This window comes from Anopheles coustani, unplaced genomic scaffold, assembly GCF_943734705.1.
Source record: "Anopheles coustani unplaced genomic scaffold, idAnoCousDA_361_x.2 scaffold_12_ctg1, whole genome shotgun sequence".
Taxonomy (NCBI): domain Eukaryota; kingdom Metazoa; phylum Arthropoda; class Insecta; order Diptera; family Culicidae; genus Anopheles; species Anopheles coustani.
The window spans coordinates 732,519-747,727 of record NW_026525384.1 but is presented as its reverse complement, the minus strand read 5'-3'; the positions used below and the strand labels follow the sequence as shown (position 1 = coordinate 747,727).

The window sequence follows — 15,209 nt, the reverse complement described above, 5'->3', positions numbered from 1 at the left end:
TGCTGTGTGCAAAAAGAGCATGTCTCAAATGTGCTATCTCTTTCACTCTAATTGGACCTTTGTTTGTTTGTATGTGTTATGATTTTTTTTTCTATGTTATTGGCACAGCTGATTGCTGAGCAAGGTGGAGGTCTCCAGATTTACAAGCGTTCGAAATTGGTAGCAATCGCCGTACGGTTCTGTTTGTTTCAATAATGTGAATGACGATTATTAACCAAAGGCTATGCCTCACTTCTTTGAACCGAAATCTGATGAACCTTTACTCAAGCTGACACGAGCATACGTAAATTGAATTTACCTTAATCAACTCGTACAACATGCATACCGCGGCATTATTGAGGTTGGTGTGCTAATGTGATAAGGCATTACTACCATATTTCAACCCATTGCAAATCATAAATTTTTAATCTTTTTTTAATGTAGTTCTTTCATTCGTTCAATTCTATAGTAAAACGTACGAAGAACAAAGAAAATGAACAAGTAAAACGACAAATAAAGAAATTACACCTGAGCGGAGCAAAGTCGTGCGCCGTGATGGGAGAGAGAATGGCACGTCATGGAAATCGATGTCCATTCCTCGTAGTTTAATATTGGATGTTAAACCTCGGGCATCGACAACTGACTAATAGCCCAGAGTGATTATTGTACTGACTTATCCTATCGAGACAACATGAAGACAAAATAGTCGAAAAAGACGCATTGGTGAGAATTGAAGACGAGCTGGGAGAAAGAGTGGGGCTGGGCATAGTAGAGAGCGGAATACAAGAGCAATTATGTTTTTGCTCTTTTTTTGCCTGGCGCGCTTGGTGTGCGTGCCACCTCTGACTCAATGTTGTGTGCGTGTAATCCGACCCCCCGTTATACCCTTATTAGACGAGGAATTTATCTGTCATATTTTCCCAGACTTTTACTGCCAAAGTAGGCCCTGGCAGGGCGTTTGACATAAAAATGATGTCCGCTCGTGTAATAACTCAAAAGTTGGCTGTAAACGTCACATATCAATCTGTGCAGATCTTTGACGTCTACAGATTTCCTTTGTTCTCTCGTACCCATCGTCCGTCAAACATCCCTCCAGATATCCCGAATATCTCGAGGGATGTTGGAAAGAGCTAAGGAAAGGCTGTAGACGTCAAACATCTGTGCAGATTAATATGTAACGTCTACGGCTTGCTAAAGATCCAAAAAATGTGTTTTGCAGTTAATTGACCATTTGCATGTTTGAATTTAGCGTATTCTTCATCCTTGAGTAACGTACAAAATCCGGTGCAAACTACAAAGCAAACAGTAAACAAACCGCCACTTTGACATATAAATTCCACCCGGTTGACAAAAATTCAAATTTTTTGCAGCTGTCATGTAGTACCAGCAAGTTTTTCCATGGCAGATTGCTGGGACTCTTGCTGGAACTACATAGTACCAGCAACAATGTCAATTTCTGTCAACCGGACAGTCGAAAGAAAATCGGAACCGGTCGTACCTGATTCCGATTTTGAGGAAGGAGTGTATCTGTCAAACGCGTTTGGCAGAAAATTTCTGGAAAAATATGGCAGATACATTCCTCGTCTAATAAGGGTATTAAGCGGAAATCTGGGGGTCCGAAAGAAAAAGGCAAAAAACTGCTCGATTTACAGTGTACCGTCGTTCGCTGGGTAATTATGACAGATTACCCGTTCCCACATGGCTATTTGGGTTGGTTTGGTATGTCAGAAGGATGTTGTTTACTAATAATCTAGAATGCAGTTATCGAAAATCGTGTCTCGCAGCTAGTTTTTTAGTTGAGTAGAAGTGATTTACATAATTTTCCATGGTAAATGTATTAAACGTGCGTTTTTACGATTTAAAACTAAAAACGGTAAGAGCCAAACACAAATTTGTTTTGTTTTGTAACTTTAAATAGAAAAACTTATAATACTGCTGATAGTTACGTATGTCTGCACTTCTAAATTTCAATGAATTTAAGAAACTTTTAATTTGTAAGAGGCAAGTGGCAAGCAATGTGCACTGGAATTTCGAATGTTCAACAGCAAGAATCGGTTTATGCTTACGCATCATCTCTCGTATGATGTGGCTTTGCACCGGTATAATATAGAGTAGAGTTATAAATAGAACTCCGCATAGTTACACTAAACTGTGGAACCTTGCACTGGACAACTTGTTGGGGTTAGCAGGGATGCCTTTTTAAGGCAAAAAGAAAAATAATGTTATGGTATTTTGGTAGCTGTTTGGATAAACTTATCATTCACCAAACCATAGTTACAAATTCTGACTCCGTGTATTTTTCAATTACAAATGCAGAAACGGTGAAATTTACACATTAATTTCATTGGTTGATTTGATTTCATCTCTTTTGGGTTTTGAATAATTATCTTTTTTTACCACGAAATACCATTTTGACTTGTCAGCAATTAGGCTTATACACATGCGCCAGAGACAAATAATTAGCATGTTTTAGAGCTGTCATTGCCTTTTCTGGATTATTTTAAACTAATCTTAAAATTCTGTTTGTTTTTTTGTATATTAAACTTATTATAACACTGACAGGAATGTTAAGGATGTGCTGCTAAAAGAATGTTTCAACTGACAATACCTATTGATACCTGTGTTCGAAAACCAACCGAGACCGGACCCTCCGCTGTACGAGAGGACTGACTCTCCACGTACACATAGGGAAAAAGTCTCGTAAGCCCTTAACTGGCAGGCATAACCAACATGGTCGTTACGCCACGAAGAAGAAGAAAACCTTTTGATACCTATTTTAACTTGAACTGCATTAGACAAACATATTGATTATATGTAAAAACATTACAACACACGCTGTCGCTATCAATAATACTTTCATACAATCAGATAGTAAGGAGCATTAACATTATTAAAGCATGAACAACAATACAAAAGAGATGAGGAAAATCGTTCTATTATGCTTATGTCAGAACATGGCTTAATCCTGCTAGGCAGCTAGCAATATCGTTCTAGAAACGTCCTACGCGTGAACAAACGTCCTATTTTTTTGTATGGGGACGTTTTTTTTAAACAAATGTAGGACGTTTTTCGAGCAGACGTCCTACTTCGTTCTACTCACCATACAAAATTGGCTGATGTTTGTGTCACGTAGGACGTTTTTAAGGATGAATTTCTCGAAATCGTCTAGCTGGATGTTACTCCTATTCGGTTGCGTGAAGTCATGTCCCAGAGACGGCATCATTATCGACACCCCGCGATGCGGTTTATTTGTGGCACATGGTTTTTCAATCTCCAGGTTACGCGTGGAACACCCTAGGCACATACTACAAAGTTGCTTTCATTTTTGTTGTTGTGGAAGATCCATACATATGTTCACCCATATTGTTACATACATTTCATTTCATTTTCGTTTGAATTGAACGAGAGAAGGGTGAATATTGTATGTGTGTTGTACTAAATATTTAGTACAATACAAAAATTATTCGAATTTCAATGCGTGAAGAATAAACTTTATTGCTTCGAATGACTTTTAAAATCCGTTTTGCGCTGCAATAATAATAGGTCTAGTGCTTATGCTTTCTAAACTAAATCATCACTACATGCCAATTCGTTGTTTGTAATCTGATTTAATTTGTTTTTCATGACTCGGGGTTGTGTTCTATGATAAGAAAGCCAGCCCGACAGAAAAATATGCCCTAATCACATAATTTATCTCTGCAGCAGTAATTGCCTGGTCCTCAAGATGTGGTTCCGGTAGTAATGTTTCCAGTAATGTTCTAACGCGTCAATTTCAGTATCGCTTGGCGTAACGTGGCTAAATAAAGTCCACGCAAGCCGTCTGCTGGACAGTTTATGTGACTGGACTGCTGCTCTTCTTATTCTATTATTCTTTTTTCCCTCTCGATGAAACATAAGACATATGTACAGTTTACGCCTCCTCGCATGATCGCGTACTTGAACCGATGGGTTCAGTTTCTGCCTGGAATACGTCCGATGCACATCACGGAGTTTGTTTCGAAAACTAGGCTGCAAACACAAATTTATTTTTGGTCTGCTTGGTATCGTTTGGACCATTAATATAGTCAAAAGTGTGTGATCAGCAAAGCATTGGATATAGCTGAGGTTTGTTGGAATTCAGGGAGTGCATGTAAAATTGCATTTAAAACAAATAAGTGGTTGATAAATGGAGCAGAAAGTTGATACATCGATTATAAACTTGTTATGTGTGTACTAAAAAGAAACAGACTCGCGAAAAAAAACCAAACTTCTTTACCAATGAATGGATTTCATGAGTAGTGCGTAAATTATTCATAATTTATTGAAGCGACAACTTCTAATTCACGGTGCAGTCTGGAAAGCGTGTAAGACGAAGACTCAATTAAAATGGCTTCCATTCTAGTTCCCATATCTGTTGGCCGCGCCTTTATGAGTGTCAGTTTTTTGCGAATATTTTAAAACGGTACAGTGCATACATACGTCAAAAACTTAATTCAATTTTTAACATTTAGCTTAAGAAGAATTTACCTAAAACTATATATTATATACTGTGCCACTTTATTCGGATTTAGTGACCAAAATATAGTTTAAAAGTATTATCAGGCCGGAATTAATTAACAGACCGACACAGATGCGGAAAGAAACTTTCCAAGAAGCTTTATGCATCGAAGTTTGTTGAAATTAGGCCAGTAAAAAATGTATACTGCTACGATATCAGTAGCGATATAATTTTCTCAGCTTGAAACACCGCAACTTGAAATCAAAGCAGTACTATGCGCTGCATACATACTGGTGCATAACAAGCACGTTATCGATAAGAGCAATGGTACTTAGACATGGAGCACAGATTTAAATATTTTCGGAATTAAAATTATACTTTTGAAATGCCTGTTGCTGTTCTGTTGCTATGGCATTTTAAAATGGCAATTGGTTTGGATCCAATTTATTCAATTTATACAAAAATATTGAGGATGTGAATCCATATGGTGATTAACGCCAATATACACAGTTTCTTTGAGCCGTTTAACCAGTGATCACAGCTTTCCGCAACCGCATGCGGTTGCGTTTTTGATCTGTCAAACGAGCACAGCTTTTTGCCAAAAAAAATTCTTTAATGTTTGAATATACCACTTATATGAGCATACAATCTCATTAAAGTCTACTAGGAACAATGTTTACTGTTGACATATAAAAACGCAAGTGTCTGCGGCAAGAATCAAACTCGTTTGATTTTTTAGTACAGAAACCGCAAGGTCTTGCGTCTGCGGTGACAGCCAATGAAAGCTCCTATCTCTCCCATGGGATAAAACGCAACCGCATGCGGTTGCGCAAAGCTGTGACCAGGGGTTTAATGTTACTTAAATCTGGCTTAACACTAGAATACATTGCTTTGGAAACTTGCCCGAATGCTTTTTAGGGGTCATTTTGACCCCTATTTTGAAAACGCTATAACTTCACTATTTTTGAAGATTTTTCAAATCCGTAAACTGTTACGTTTTAGTATATTTATTGACTATCTTTTGGCGTTTTTAATTTTTTGATATACCACTTCACCATTTCGCTAGCTCGGTGTATAGCAAAAAAGATCGTTATGAGTCGAATTTGAATCCTTTTCAACTTTTATTCTTTGAAAACGTATCATGTAAATTCAAAAAAAAAATTGTGCGCTATGATGTTGATATATTAGGCCACCTTTGAAAAATAACTTCATATTTTTAACTTAACAAATAACGCCACAAATTGATCTTGAAGATGTGGATTTTAACATTTTCCATAGGAAGTTTCCGTTCTGCACTTTGTTCTGTTATTCCGTACGCGAGCGTTTCGAAGCGTTATGCGCGATGCGTTACTATGGGAATTGGCGTTATTTTTAATCTTTGCGGCCAATTTATGGAGTCATTTGTAATGGCAAAAATACCAATTTATTTTTGAAATGTTGCTCAACATACTAGCTTTCTAGCGCACACTTTTTTTCTAGATTGACATCAAAGATTTTGAATGAATAAAAGTGATGAAAAAATGAAAAAAACGCAATTTCGACCTTTTTTGCTATACACCGAGCTAGCGGAATTATGAAGAAATTCATCGTAAAAGCAAAAACGTCAAAAGATAGTTAACAAATAAACTAAAAAGTACCAGTTTACGGATTTGAAAAATTTTCAAAAATAGTGAAGTTATAGCGTTTTACAAGTAGGGGTCAAAATGACCCCTAAAAAGCATTCTAGGTATAGCCACGTTGGTTCTCGGAACTGGTCAAACAGAAAAATCTGAAATTTTTGTTTTAGATATAGCTTTGGATTTTAAGAAAAGCCTTTTTTTTTTTTTGTAAAAATATTCAGCCGTTTTCGAGATATTAAAATCGAAAACTGCGTTGGGGTCAAAATGACCCCAGTTTGGATTCTAGTGTTAAGGATCGGAGTTAAACGATGCGCTCAACGAGTACCGTTATTCGCTACTCACCACAAAAGGGTGTAGAGTCGCTATTACCTGTCAATGTAAGGTTATCTCTATTGAAAAACAATTGTACTGGTGAGATGAGCTACAGCAGGTTAAAAATAAGGTAAAGTGGGGCAACATGCCCCCCTTAACCGTAAAACATGCTTCGCTTCTCCTCCATTCATTAGAAACATTCTAATTTTTTATAAGAAAATACAGTTCAAAGTTATCAATTTCTTGTTAAATAAGGTTTTCGAAGGACCTTTTGGTTTTGACTTTGTTGACAATATTGGGGCAAGATGGCCCGAACGGTGGGGCAGCTTGCACTCCGGCGTAAACATGGGGCAAGCCGACAACAACAGGAGGACCAAGTTTGGTTGTTGAAAGGTTAGTCTATGCAGAGGCACAAGTAAACAGTCCGATATTGAACCCGTATAAGCCACAATGGTTTGAATGTTGTGGTCTCGCTAGAAATTTCCTAACGTTTTCTTTCAAAACTCTTCAGCGGAAACAAAAAAACTCGTTTTTTTGCCGCAAACTAAAAAACTTGTATGGGCCGAGGCCACCTGAAACAAAAAAAAATTTTTTTTTTTCGACCAACAGCTCCTAATTTTGTTTCAGCCCACCTCGGCCAAATTACAAAAAAGGTTCATCCAGACGATGGCAATCTTTTCGTCAATCTTTCGCACACATTCAAACATGGTTGTCAGCCATGTGCAAAAATGGCGGATTCTGTCCATACGATGGCAATCAATGTTCATCAATGTTTCCAACAATGTTCAAGGTTTCTAGACATTTTTCATGGCATGTAGTTATCTTGGTGAAATATGTATTAATAGATAATAACAACAAATGGTAACTAGTTAACATCACAAAAGTGAATTTGATTAGTGGCATGATAGAAAAAGTGAACCAACACTTGCCCAAATGAAACTGACTCGTTCTAATTAATAATGTACTTAAGGGTCGTACAGGATATAGCTTAGCTTCGTTACCTTGTTGAATGCCAAACGGATCGCTGTCAACATTGCTCGTCAATGTTTCTAGCTTATCCATCGACCCATGGATAGCTCGTCAATTCGTTCGTCAATGTTGCTTGGCACACACATACAGTCAACGAAGTCGTGTACGAATACGATAAACGTCAACATTGCCGAGAAACATTGCTGTCGTTTGGATGAACCTAAAGTCAAAGTTTGACGTTTTCTAATCCAGATGATCTGTGATATGAAAACACAGTTGACCGCGTGACTACATCAAGCGTACCATACCAAAAAACTGGTGTCAAAAATCGATTTTTCTCTTTCTAGCGCACCATCGTCACTGGCACGGTGTCACTAGACTGTACCAGCCCGCTAGGCGATTTTGAGCAATCGTCCTAAAAACGTTCTAAAATAAAACAAACATTGAGCAGTTTTCTATGGGAAGTAGGATGACTGCTTGAAAACGTCCTGCATTTAAATGTTTAAACAATTGTTTCACCCCCATACAAAATACCCAGCGAACGGCGGTACACTGAATATCGAGCAGTTTTTTGCCTTTTTCTTTCGGACCCAGCGATATCCGCTTAACGGGGGGTCGGATTACACACACACATTACGGATTGCTCTGGGCTATTTGTCAGTTGCCGATGCCCGAGGTTTAACATCCAATATTAACCTACCTCGGGGTCCACACTACAGCGCGACGTCCCGTCACGAAACGCGACGTCGCCTGACAGGCGGCCGAACTCCATACAAAAAAAATGTCGCACAAATCGCGCTAGTGTAGAGACAGATATTTGTTTAGCTACGTATTTTATGCACCCTGAGTGAGTTTGGCGCTTCTACATTTGAAATTCACTGAGAAACAAACTTAAACAGACTACGACGATATTTTGCCCCACCGTAGGAGGTACAGTCTGGCCTTGGTTTTCGTCACCAAACGGGACTTTGACAGCGACGAAAACCGAGGCTAGTGGACTACAGTTCTTACGTTTATAATACCTACTCCTGCCTTAACTGACACAAAACAAACATTGGATGTGTACATTCTTCTCGTCTGAATTTTAAGTGGTTGATATGAAGGTGTTCTTCAAACTATAACAAAGTTTGTGTATTTAATCATCAAATCAATGGCCATCAACCTTTTTATATTCCATTTTTCTTCTTTGGTTTCCATGCCGTGTAGGTTTACAATAATACATTCAGTGCTTCAATTGGAAGATATTTTTGATTAAGCAAAGTAGTCGGAAGCAAAAAACATGTACAGTAGATATCCGACATACGCGGTACTCGATATACGCGGATTCGGAAATACGCGGTTTTCAAAATTTGACAGTAGATTGGGTTTATAACATCGATGTAAATTCTTGAGATGTACGACCACACGAATAAATATGTAAATTACACATTTACATAACTTACGCATTTTATTTCGTTTATTGCAATGTTGTTTGAATACGCTTGCATTCCATTCATATTAATGGACAAAGTAAAATTTTGAATATTCTATGATACATGTACACAAGACCTCGATCTCGTAACTCCTAGTATAACCTATGTGCCAAGCAATATTCGAGATACGCGGATTTCTCTGGTCCCCACTATCCGCGTAAGTCGGATACTGACTGTACTACTTGTTTATGAGTCCATGTTCGGATCTTCTGTCATACAAAATGCATTGAATCATATGAGTAAAGAACAAAGCACGCTACTATAAACCAGCTTCGAACGATTTGTCAAACGACGAAAACCGAGGCTGACGAAAACCGGGGCCAGACTGTATATATTTTTCCGTCATCTCCTACTTGTTGAAGAGCAGTTTGTTTACGTTTCTACCCTTATTAGACGAGGGCTTTTTCTGTCATCTTGGCCCAGTATTTTTCTGCCAACATTAGCTTTTGACATAAAAATGCTGTCCGCTCGTGTAATAACTCAAAGATCCACAAAATGTGTTTTGCAGTTAATTGATCATTTCCATGTTTGAATTTAGCGTATTGTTCAACCTAGAGTAACGAAAAAAATCTGTTGCAAACAACAGAGCAAAAAGTAAACAAATCGACACATTGACATAAAAATACTAGTCGAAAGAAAATCGGAACAGGTCGTGTCCGGATCCGATTTTCTGACAGCAATATTGCTGTCAATGGCCATTTTACACTATCTTCCAAAAGTCGACGGACAGAAATATTCCTCGAAATTCCTCAATATTCCTTCTCGAATATTGCTTGACACATAGTTTATACTAGGAGTTAAGACATCGAGCTCTTGTGTACATGTATCATAGAATATTCAAAATTTTTCTTTGTCCATTAATATGAATGCACTGCAAGCATATTCAAACAACATAAATTGCAACAAACGAAATAAAAAGCGTAAGTTATGCAAATGTGTAATTTACATATTTATTAGTGTGGTTGTACATTTCAGGAATTTAAATCGATGTAAAAACTCTTGCACACCTGAGCAATACCTGCCAAGGTAAAACCAAAGCAATCCTTGACAACCTCTGTTTTTCTGTCAGAATAGCTTGCCTTGGCATTGCTCATGTGTGAAGTATCAGCGCAAGTTGTCGACAAGTTGGCGACGACAACATTGTTTTCAATTACATTCTATACTCGTTTTTACATTAAAAATAAACAACACCAGTTGTGTTTGAATGCGAATGGTTGTTTACGCTTGGTATACTGGTTTGTTTACCATTTCTGTACTAGGTAATATTGAATTGTTAAACATTGGCGAGGTTGCAACCAACATTTTTTGTTTGAGCAAGATTTGGTTGCAAATTTTTCCGACAGATGGCGATACCATAGAATCTGCATATTGGCAGTGAAAGTTGGCGCCATAACATTGGCAATGTGTGCAAGAACTTTAATAAACCCAATCTACTGTCAAATTTTGAAAACCGCGTATCTCCGAATCCGCGTATGTCGAGTACCGCGTATGTCGGATATCTACTGTATATCAATTAAAACGTAGTTTCATAACCGAATTACATTAATGAAGGCTAGAAATAAGTAGTACAACGAAAAATCCGATGTTTCGTGTAGAATATCGCTTGTTTTGTTCGCGTTTGTGTTTCGGGTTTTTTACGTTTTGTCCAGCTGTTGGAATGTTTACGTTTCAAATTGACATTTGACAAGAGTTAAGCAAGTCGTAGACGTTAAGCAAGCCGTAAGCTGGCTGTAGACGTCACATATTAATCTGTGCAGATCTTTGACGATGGGTACGAGAGAACAAAGGAAATCTGTAGACGTCAAAGATCTGCACAGATTAATATGTGACGTCTACAGCCAGCTTTACATATTAATCTGTACAGATCTTTGACGTCTACAGCTTTTCCTTAGCTCTTTCCAACATCCCTCGAGATATTCGGGATATCTCGAGGGATGATTGACAGACGATCGGTACGAGAGAACAAAGGAAATCTGTAGACGTCAAAGATCTGCACAGATTAATATGTGACGTCTACGGGCTGCTTTAGCGCGACGTTGCGTTTTTCGCTGTTTCTACACCTACACCGCTGTCTAGCATGATTTGTGCGATAGTTTTTTTTGTATGGAGTTCAGCCGCCTGTCAAGCGACGTCGCGTTTCGTGACGGGACGTCACGCTGTAGTCTGTCAATAGTATGTCAATCAAAACCTAGTAAATGGGCAAGGTGTATAAATTAGAAGGTGAAGCCGGTCGTCTATAATTATACACCTTGGTCTATGTATATACACCTTGGTAAATGGGTGGATTCGTGCACCCAACTTTGACTCATCCCTGCGAACGGTTTTGCTAGAATCAGTTCATTTTACAGGCGAGGGGTAGGGAGAATCCCATCTCCACGACCCTCTACTGTGGACAAGATCGAGATAGCTGCTATTGATGCTATGCCCTGACTCTTTCTTCCTCATTGGGTCATGCATTTGCTGTTAACGCGGAATAAAAACTGGTTGATGGTGTGCGTGAAGCGGAAGGCATATGCATTGTATGCGTGTTGAGGATTCTCTTTCAATGCTTTCTGCTGTGTGCAAAAAGAGCATGCCTCAAATGTACTATCTCTTTCACTCTTATTGGACCTGTGTTTGTTTGTATGTGTTATGATTTTTTTTCTATGTTATTGGCACAGCTGATTGCTGAGCAATGTGGCGGTCTCCAGATTTACAAGCGTTCGAAATTGGTAGCAATCGCCGTACGGTTCTGTTTGTTACAATAATGTGAATGGGGATTATTAACCAAAGGCTTTGGCTCACTTCTTTGAACCGAAATCCGATGAACTCAAGCTGACACGAGCATACGTAAATTGATTTTACCTTAATCAACCCCTACAACATGCATACAGCGATTAACGGCATTATTGTGGTTTTTGTGTTAATGTGATAACGCGTTGCTACCATATTTCAACCCATTGCAATTCATAAATTTTCAATCGTTATTTTAATGTACTTCATTCATTCATTCAATGCGATTGTAAAACGTACGAAGAACAAAAACAAATGAAGAAGCAAAACGACAAATAAAGAAATTTCTTTTTTCATGCATGCAATTTCATTCCATTCACGCAATTTCATTCCGCAATCAAAACAATCCCCATGATGCATCGAACACATACACCATTGACTACGACCAGCTGTGAGCGAAACCATCCGTGCTTACACCTGAGCGGAGCAAAGTAGTGCGCCATGATGGAAGAGAGAATGGAACGTCATGGAAAACGATGTCCAGTCCTCCTAGGTTAATATTGGATGTTAAACCTCGGGCATCGCCAATTCAGCTAAAAACATGCTGGTGCATCTTATCCCACCTTGCCCCATCTTGCCCCACTTTCCCCTACATATTGTTCTTCTGTTAGCTGTGCTTTGTTGCCGTTGAGGCGATCGCTGATATACTATACGATGTATTTGGTCAAGATTATTACAAGGAAGGAGTTGGGTCCAGTTACTGCAAAAGTTCTAGCAAACAACAAGATGCTAAATAAAATGAAAATATCTCCTTTGGTGGAGAAAGTGGTACCTTTTTTGTGCCAGTACGGAATTATCTCTTTTGAACACGACGGCAACAGTTGTTCAAATAAAGTTACAACGGCTCCTCTCATTTGTTGATATACATTTTATATCGATAAATCTATAAGTGGCTGTACATATATTTTTTCTTTCAGATTTTCTTCGACTGAAGGTTGATTGAAGGAAGTAAAGATTTGTTAAACTATCTGCAAAACCATGATTCTTGTCCATGCAATATGCATTTGTTTGCTATTTAACTATGCAGTGTCGGGCATCCCAAAGCCCGATGAAAAACGAGTACTGGATCATGATACACTAAGTCACGTTCAACATTACCAAAACGACGAGCACAATAAACAGTACGATCATGAAGCATTCCTAGGCGAAGATGCCAAAACGTTTGATCAACTTGAAGCCGACGAAAGTAGAAGACGCTTGGGGTAAGCCGTTTTTCTTATTTACGTAAAAAGATATTTTAATCTCTAAAGTGTTTCTCTTGCAGACTGATCGTTGATAAAATAGATGGTGACAAAGATGGTTTCGTAAATCTATCCGAGTTAAAATCGTGGATTCAATATACACAGCGACGTTACATAGATGATGATGTTAACAGACAATGGAAAACCCACAACCCCAACAATACCGACAAGATTCACTGGGACATATATCGAAAGAATGTGTATGGGTTTTTGGACGATTTCGCTTCGCAAGAATCGGAAAATATGGGAGAAGAACACTTTTCTTATCGTGCCATGCTTAAAAGAGATCGCCGGCGATGGAGCAACGCCGATCGTGATGGAGACGATCAGTTATCGCGGGAAGAGTTTACTGATTTTTTGCACCCAGAAGAGAGTAGTCACATGCGTGATGTTGTCGTGACTGAAACAATTGAGGACATTGATAAAGATAAGGATGGAAAGGTGTCGGTTGAAGAGTACATTGGGGATATGTACAGGCAATCGGAGGACAACGAGGAAGAACCAGACTGGGTAAAGCACGAGCGAGAAACTTTCTCGAACTTTCGGTGAGTTTTACTTATCGTTTATGAAACAAAGAAATTTTATCAATCAATTGTCAATTAAATATGCAGTGACAAAGACAAGAATGGCTTCATGGATGAACAAGAGGTGAAGGATTGGATAACACCAGCAGACTTTGACCACGCTGAAGCGGAAGCGCGCCATCTCATCTACGAAGCTGACTCAGATGCAGATGAAAAACTAACGAAGGATGAGATCATCGAGAAATATGATCTTTTTGTAGGATCACAGGCTACGGATTTTGGTGAGGCGCTAACAAGGCACGACGAATTCTAAATACATAAGGTATAAGGTGGACCACAATGAAACTCGAAACAACGCGCCCTTCAGTTAAAGAACGATTTCAGGTTCCTTCTTTTTCATGAGTCACTCATTTGTGGGTTCTTATCGATATGTTCGACTGCACGAGTAATTCATAACCTTATTTGGCATGTTAAAATGTGGTCACTTTATGTGTTTTAACCCATGTGTGCTAACAACGTTTAGTTGTTACCAATAACTCGTACCCTGCAACTCATGAAATGATATTATTTACCCTTGAGAAGATACCCATCCTCTACTTACATATTTGGTATAAAAATTTATCAATAAATAAAACTACTACTAACTACTTGAATAAAAACTAAAGTAAAAGAGTAAATGAGGCCCTGGCCGCCATATTTTCGATCGTGGTTACACCTCTTGTGGACGTTTAAACTGATATGTATGTGATACATTAATTCGTAAAATTCAACTTACGAGTATTTGAACCGTAGTTTGTACCGTTAATTTCGGCTACGCAATCAACCTAATGGTGCGGTATGAGGGGGGCCCACGGGCCCCCCCTTATTTCTTAAAACTATAACAAACTCTCTTTTTCGGTAGACCTAGCGCAGTCCGCTCGCTGCGGGCGCGCCGCCGTTTCCAAATCATTTCTTCGGGTAAACTCATTGTTTCATGCTGTCCATCATGTGTGGTATAGTTTAGTTACTAGTAACTTACAGTAACTTAACATGTAAAAGTATATTAACCCGCATTCAACCTCCACTGCGTGATTAGTTTAAACCGTTATGTTCTTTTAAGCGAACCGCGAGCGATCAAATATTTGAAAAGTATGCATGCGTCGCGCTTTGCATAGCTTCAGGCGCATAATGTGAACCAGTAGGAAGAGGAGAATCTAACCCGGGGCCTCATTTACTCTTTTACTATGGTGGCAAGAGCATAACTAATGCAATGAAATGAAAGGGTGACTAATTAAATTAAAGATCCAATCCTTGTTTACACATATTTCATAAGTCTGTTCTATTTCGACTCCAACTGTCTTGTTAGTAAGAAGCAAGCTCTCGAAAAAAAAAAATTTCTGTTTCAGAAACATCTTGTAATAAACACATTCTTCTGCCATGAATCATGTGCGAGTAAAATGTATTGACATGTAGTAGAATGTGACTACTTAGCCAAGTTAGCTTTCCGTATTGTTATCCATATTGCTCATATTCATAAAGAATGTCTAAAAATAGAAAAGCTTTTGCACGTTCTTGGTTTAGACCTAATTGTTTTTTTTTTCTTTTCTGGCAAAACCGTCGTCTTCGGTTTTGGCGGCCCTTACATGGGAAAAAAGGAAAAAAGGAAAAAAAATTGAAAAGATCTGGTGTAGTATATCGTGGATTCTGTACTGGAAGTTCTGATAAACAGTCTTCGAGAATAAAAAATACAATAATAACAAGTAGTATTTTGTAAAACAGCTTTCTTTCCTTCTGTGGTTTCTTTAATAATAGATTCAACCAACATAGTATCTGACTGTTTAGATGTTGTTCGTGGAGGCTTTTAT

The 15,209-nt window shown here is 38.4% G+C and overlaps 1 protein-coding gene across 1 annotated transcript; it reads left to right on the top strand.

Annotated features, from left to right (window-relative positions):
* Positions 1–1,716: 1,716 nt before the first annotated feature.
* LOC131271182 (calumenin-B) lies at positions 1,717–15,039 on the top strand. Its single transcript, XM_058272574.1, has 4 exons — positions 1,717–1,852; positions 12,518–12,802; positions 12,865–13,386; positions 13,453–15,039. Exons 2-4 carry the CDS (start codon positions 12,579–12,581, stop codon positions 13,676–13,678), a joined length of 972 nt encoding a protein of 323 aa, XP_058128557.1. The 5' UTR covers positions 1,717–1,852; positions 12,518–12,578; the 3' UTR covers positions 13,679–15,039.
* The last annotated feature ends 170 nt before the right edge of the window (positions 15,040–15,209 follow it).

Excerpts from the sequence above, each read along its gene's own strand:
- LOC131271182 (XM_058272574.1), top strand. The coding sequence starts at position 12,579 with ATGATTCTTGTCCATGCAATATGCATTTGTTTGCTATTTAACTATGCA. Across the intron at positions 12,803-12,864 it reads GAAAGTAGAAGACGCTTGGG|ACTGATCGTTGATAAAATAG; the intron begins GTAAGCCGTTTT and ends TTTCTCTTGCAG. Across the intron at positions 13,387-13,452 it reads GAAACTTTCTCGAACTTTCG|TGACAAAGACAAGAATGGCT; the intron begins GTGAGTTTTACT and ends TTAAATATGCAG.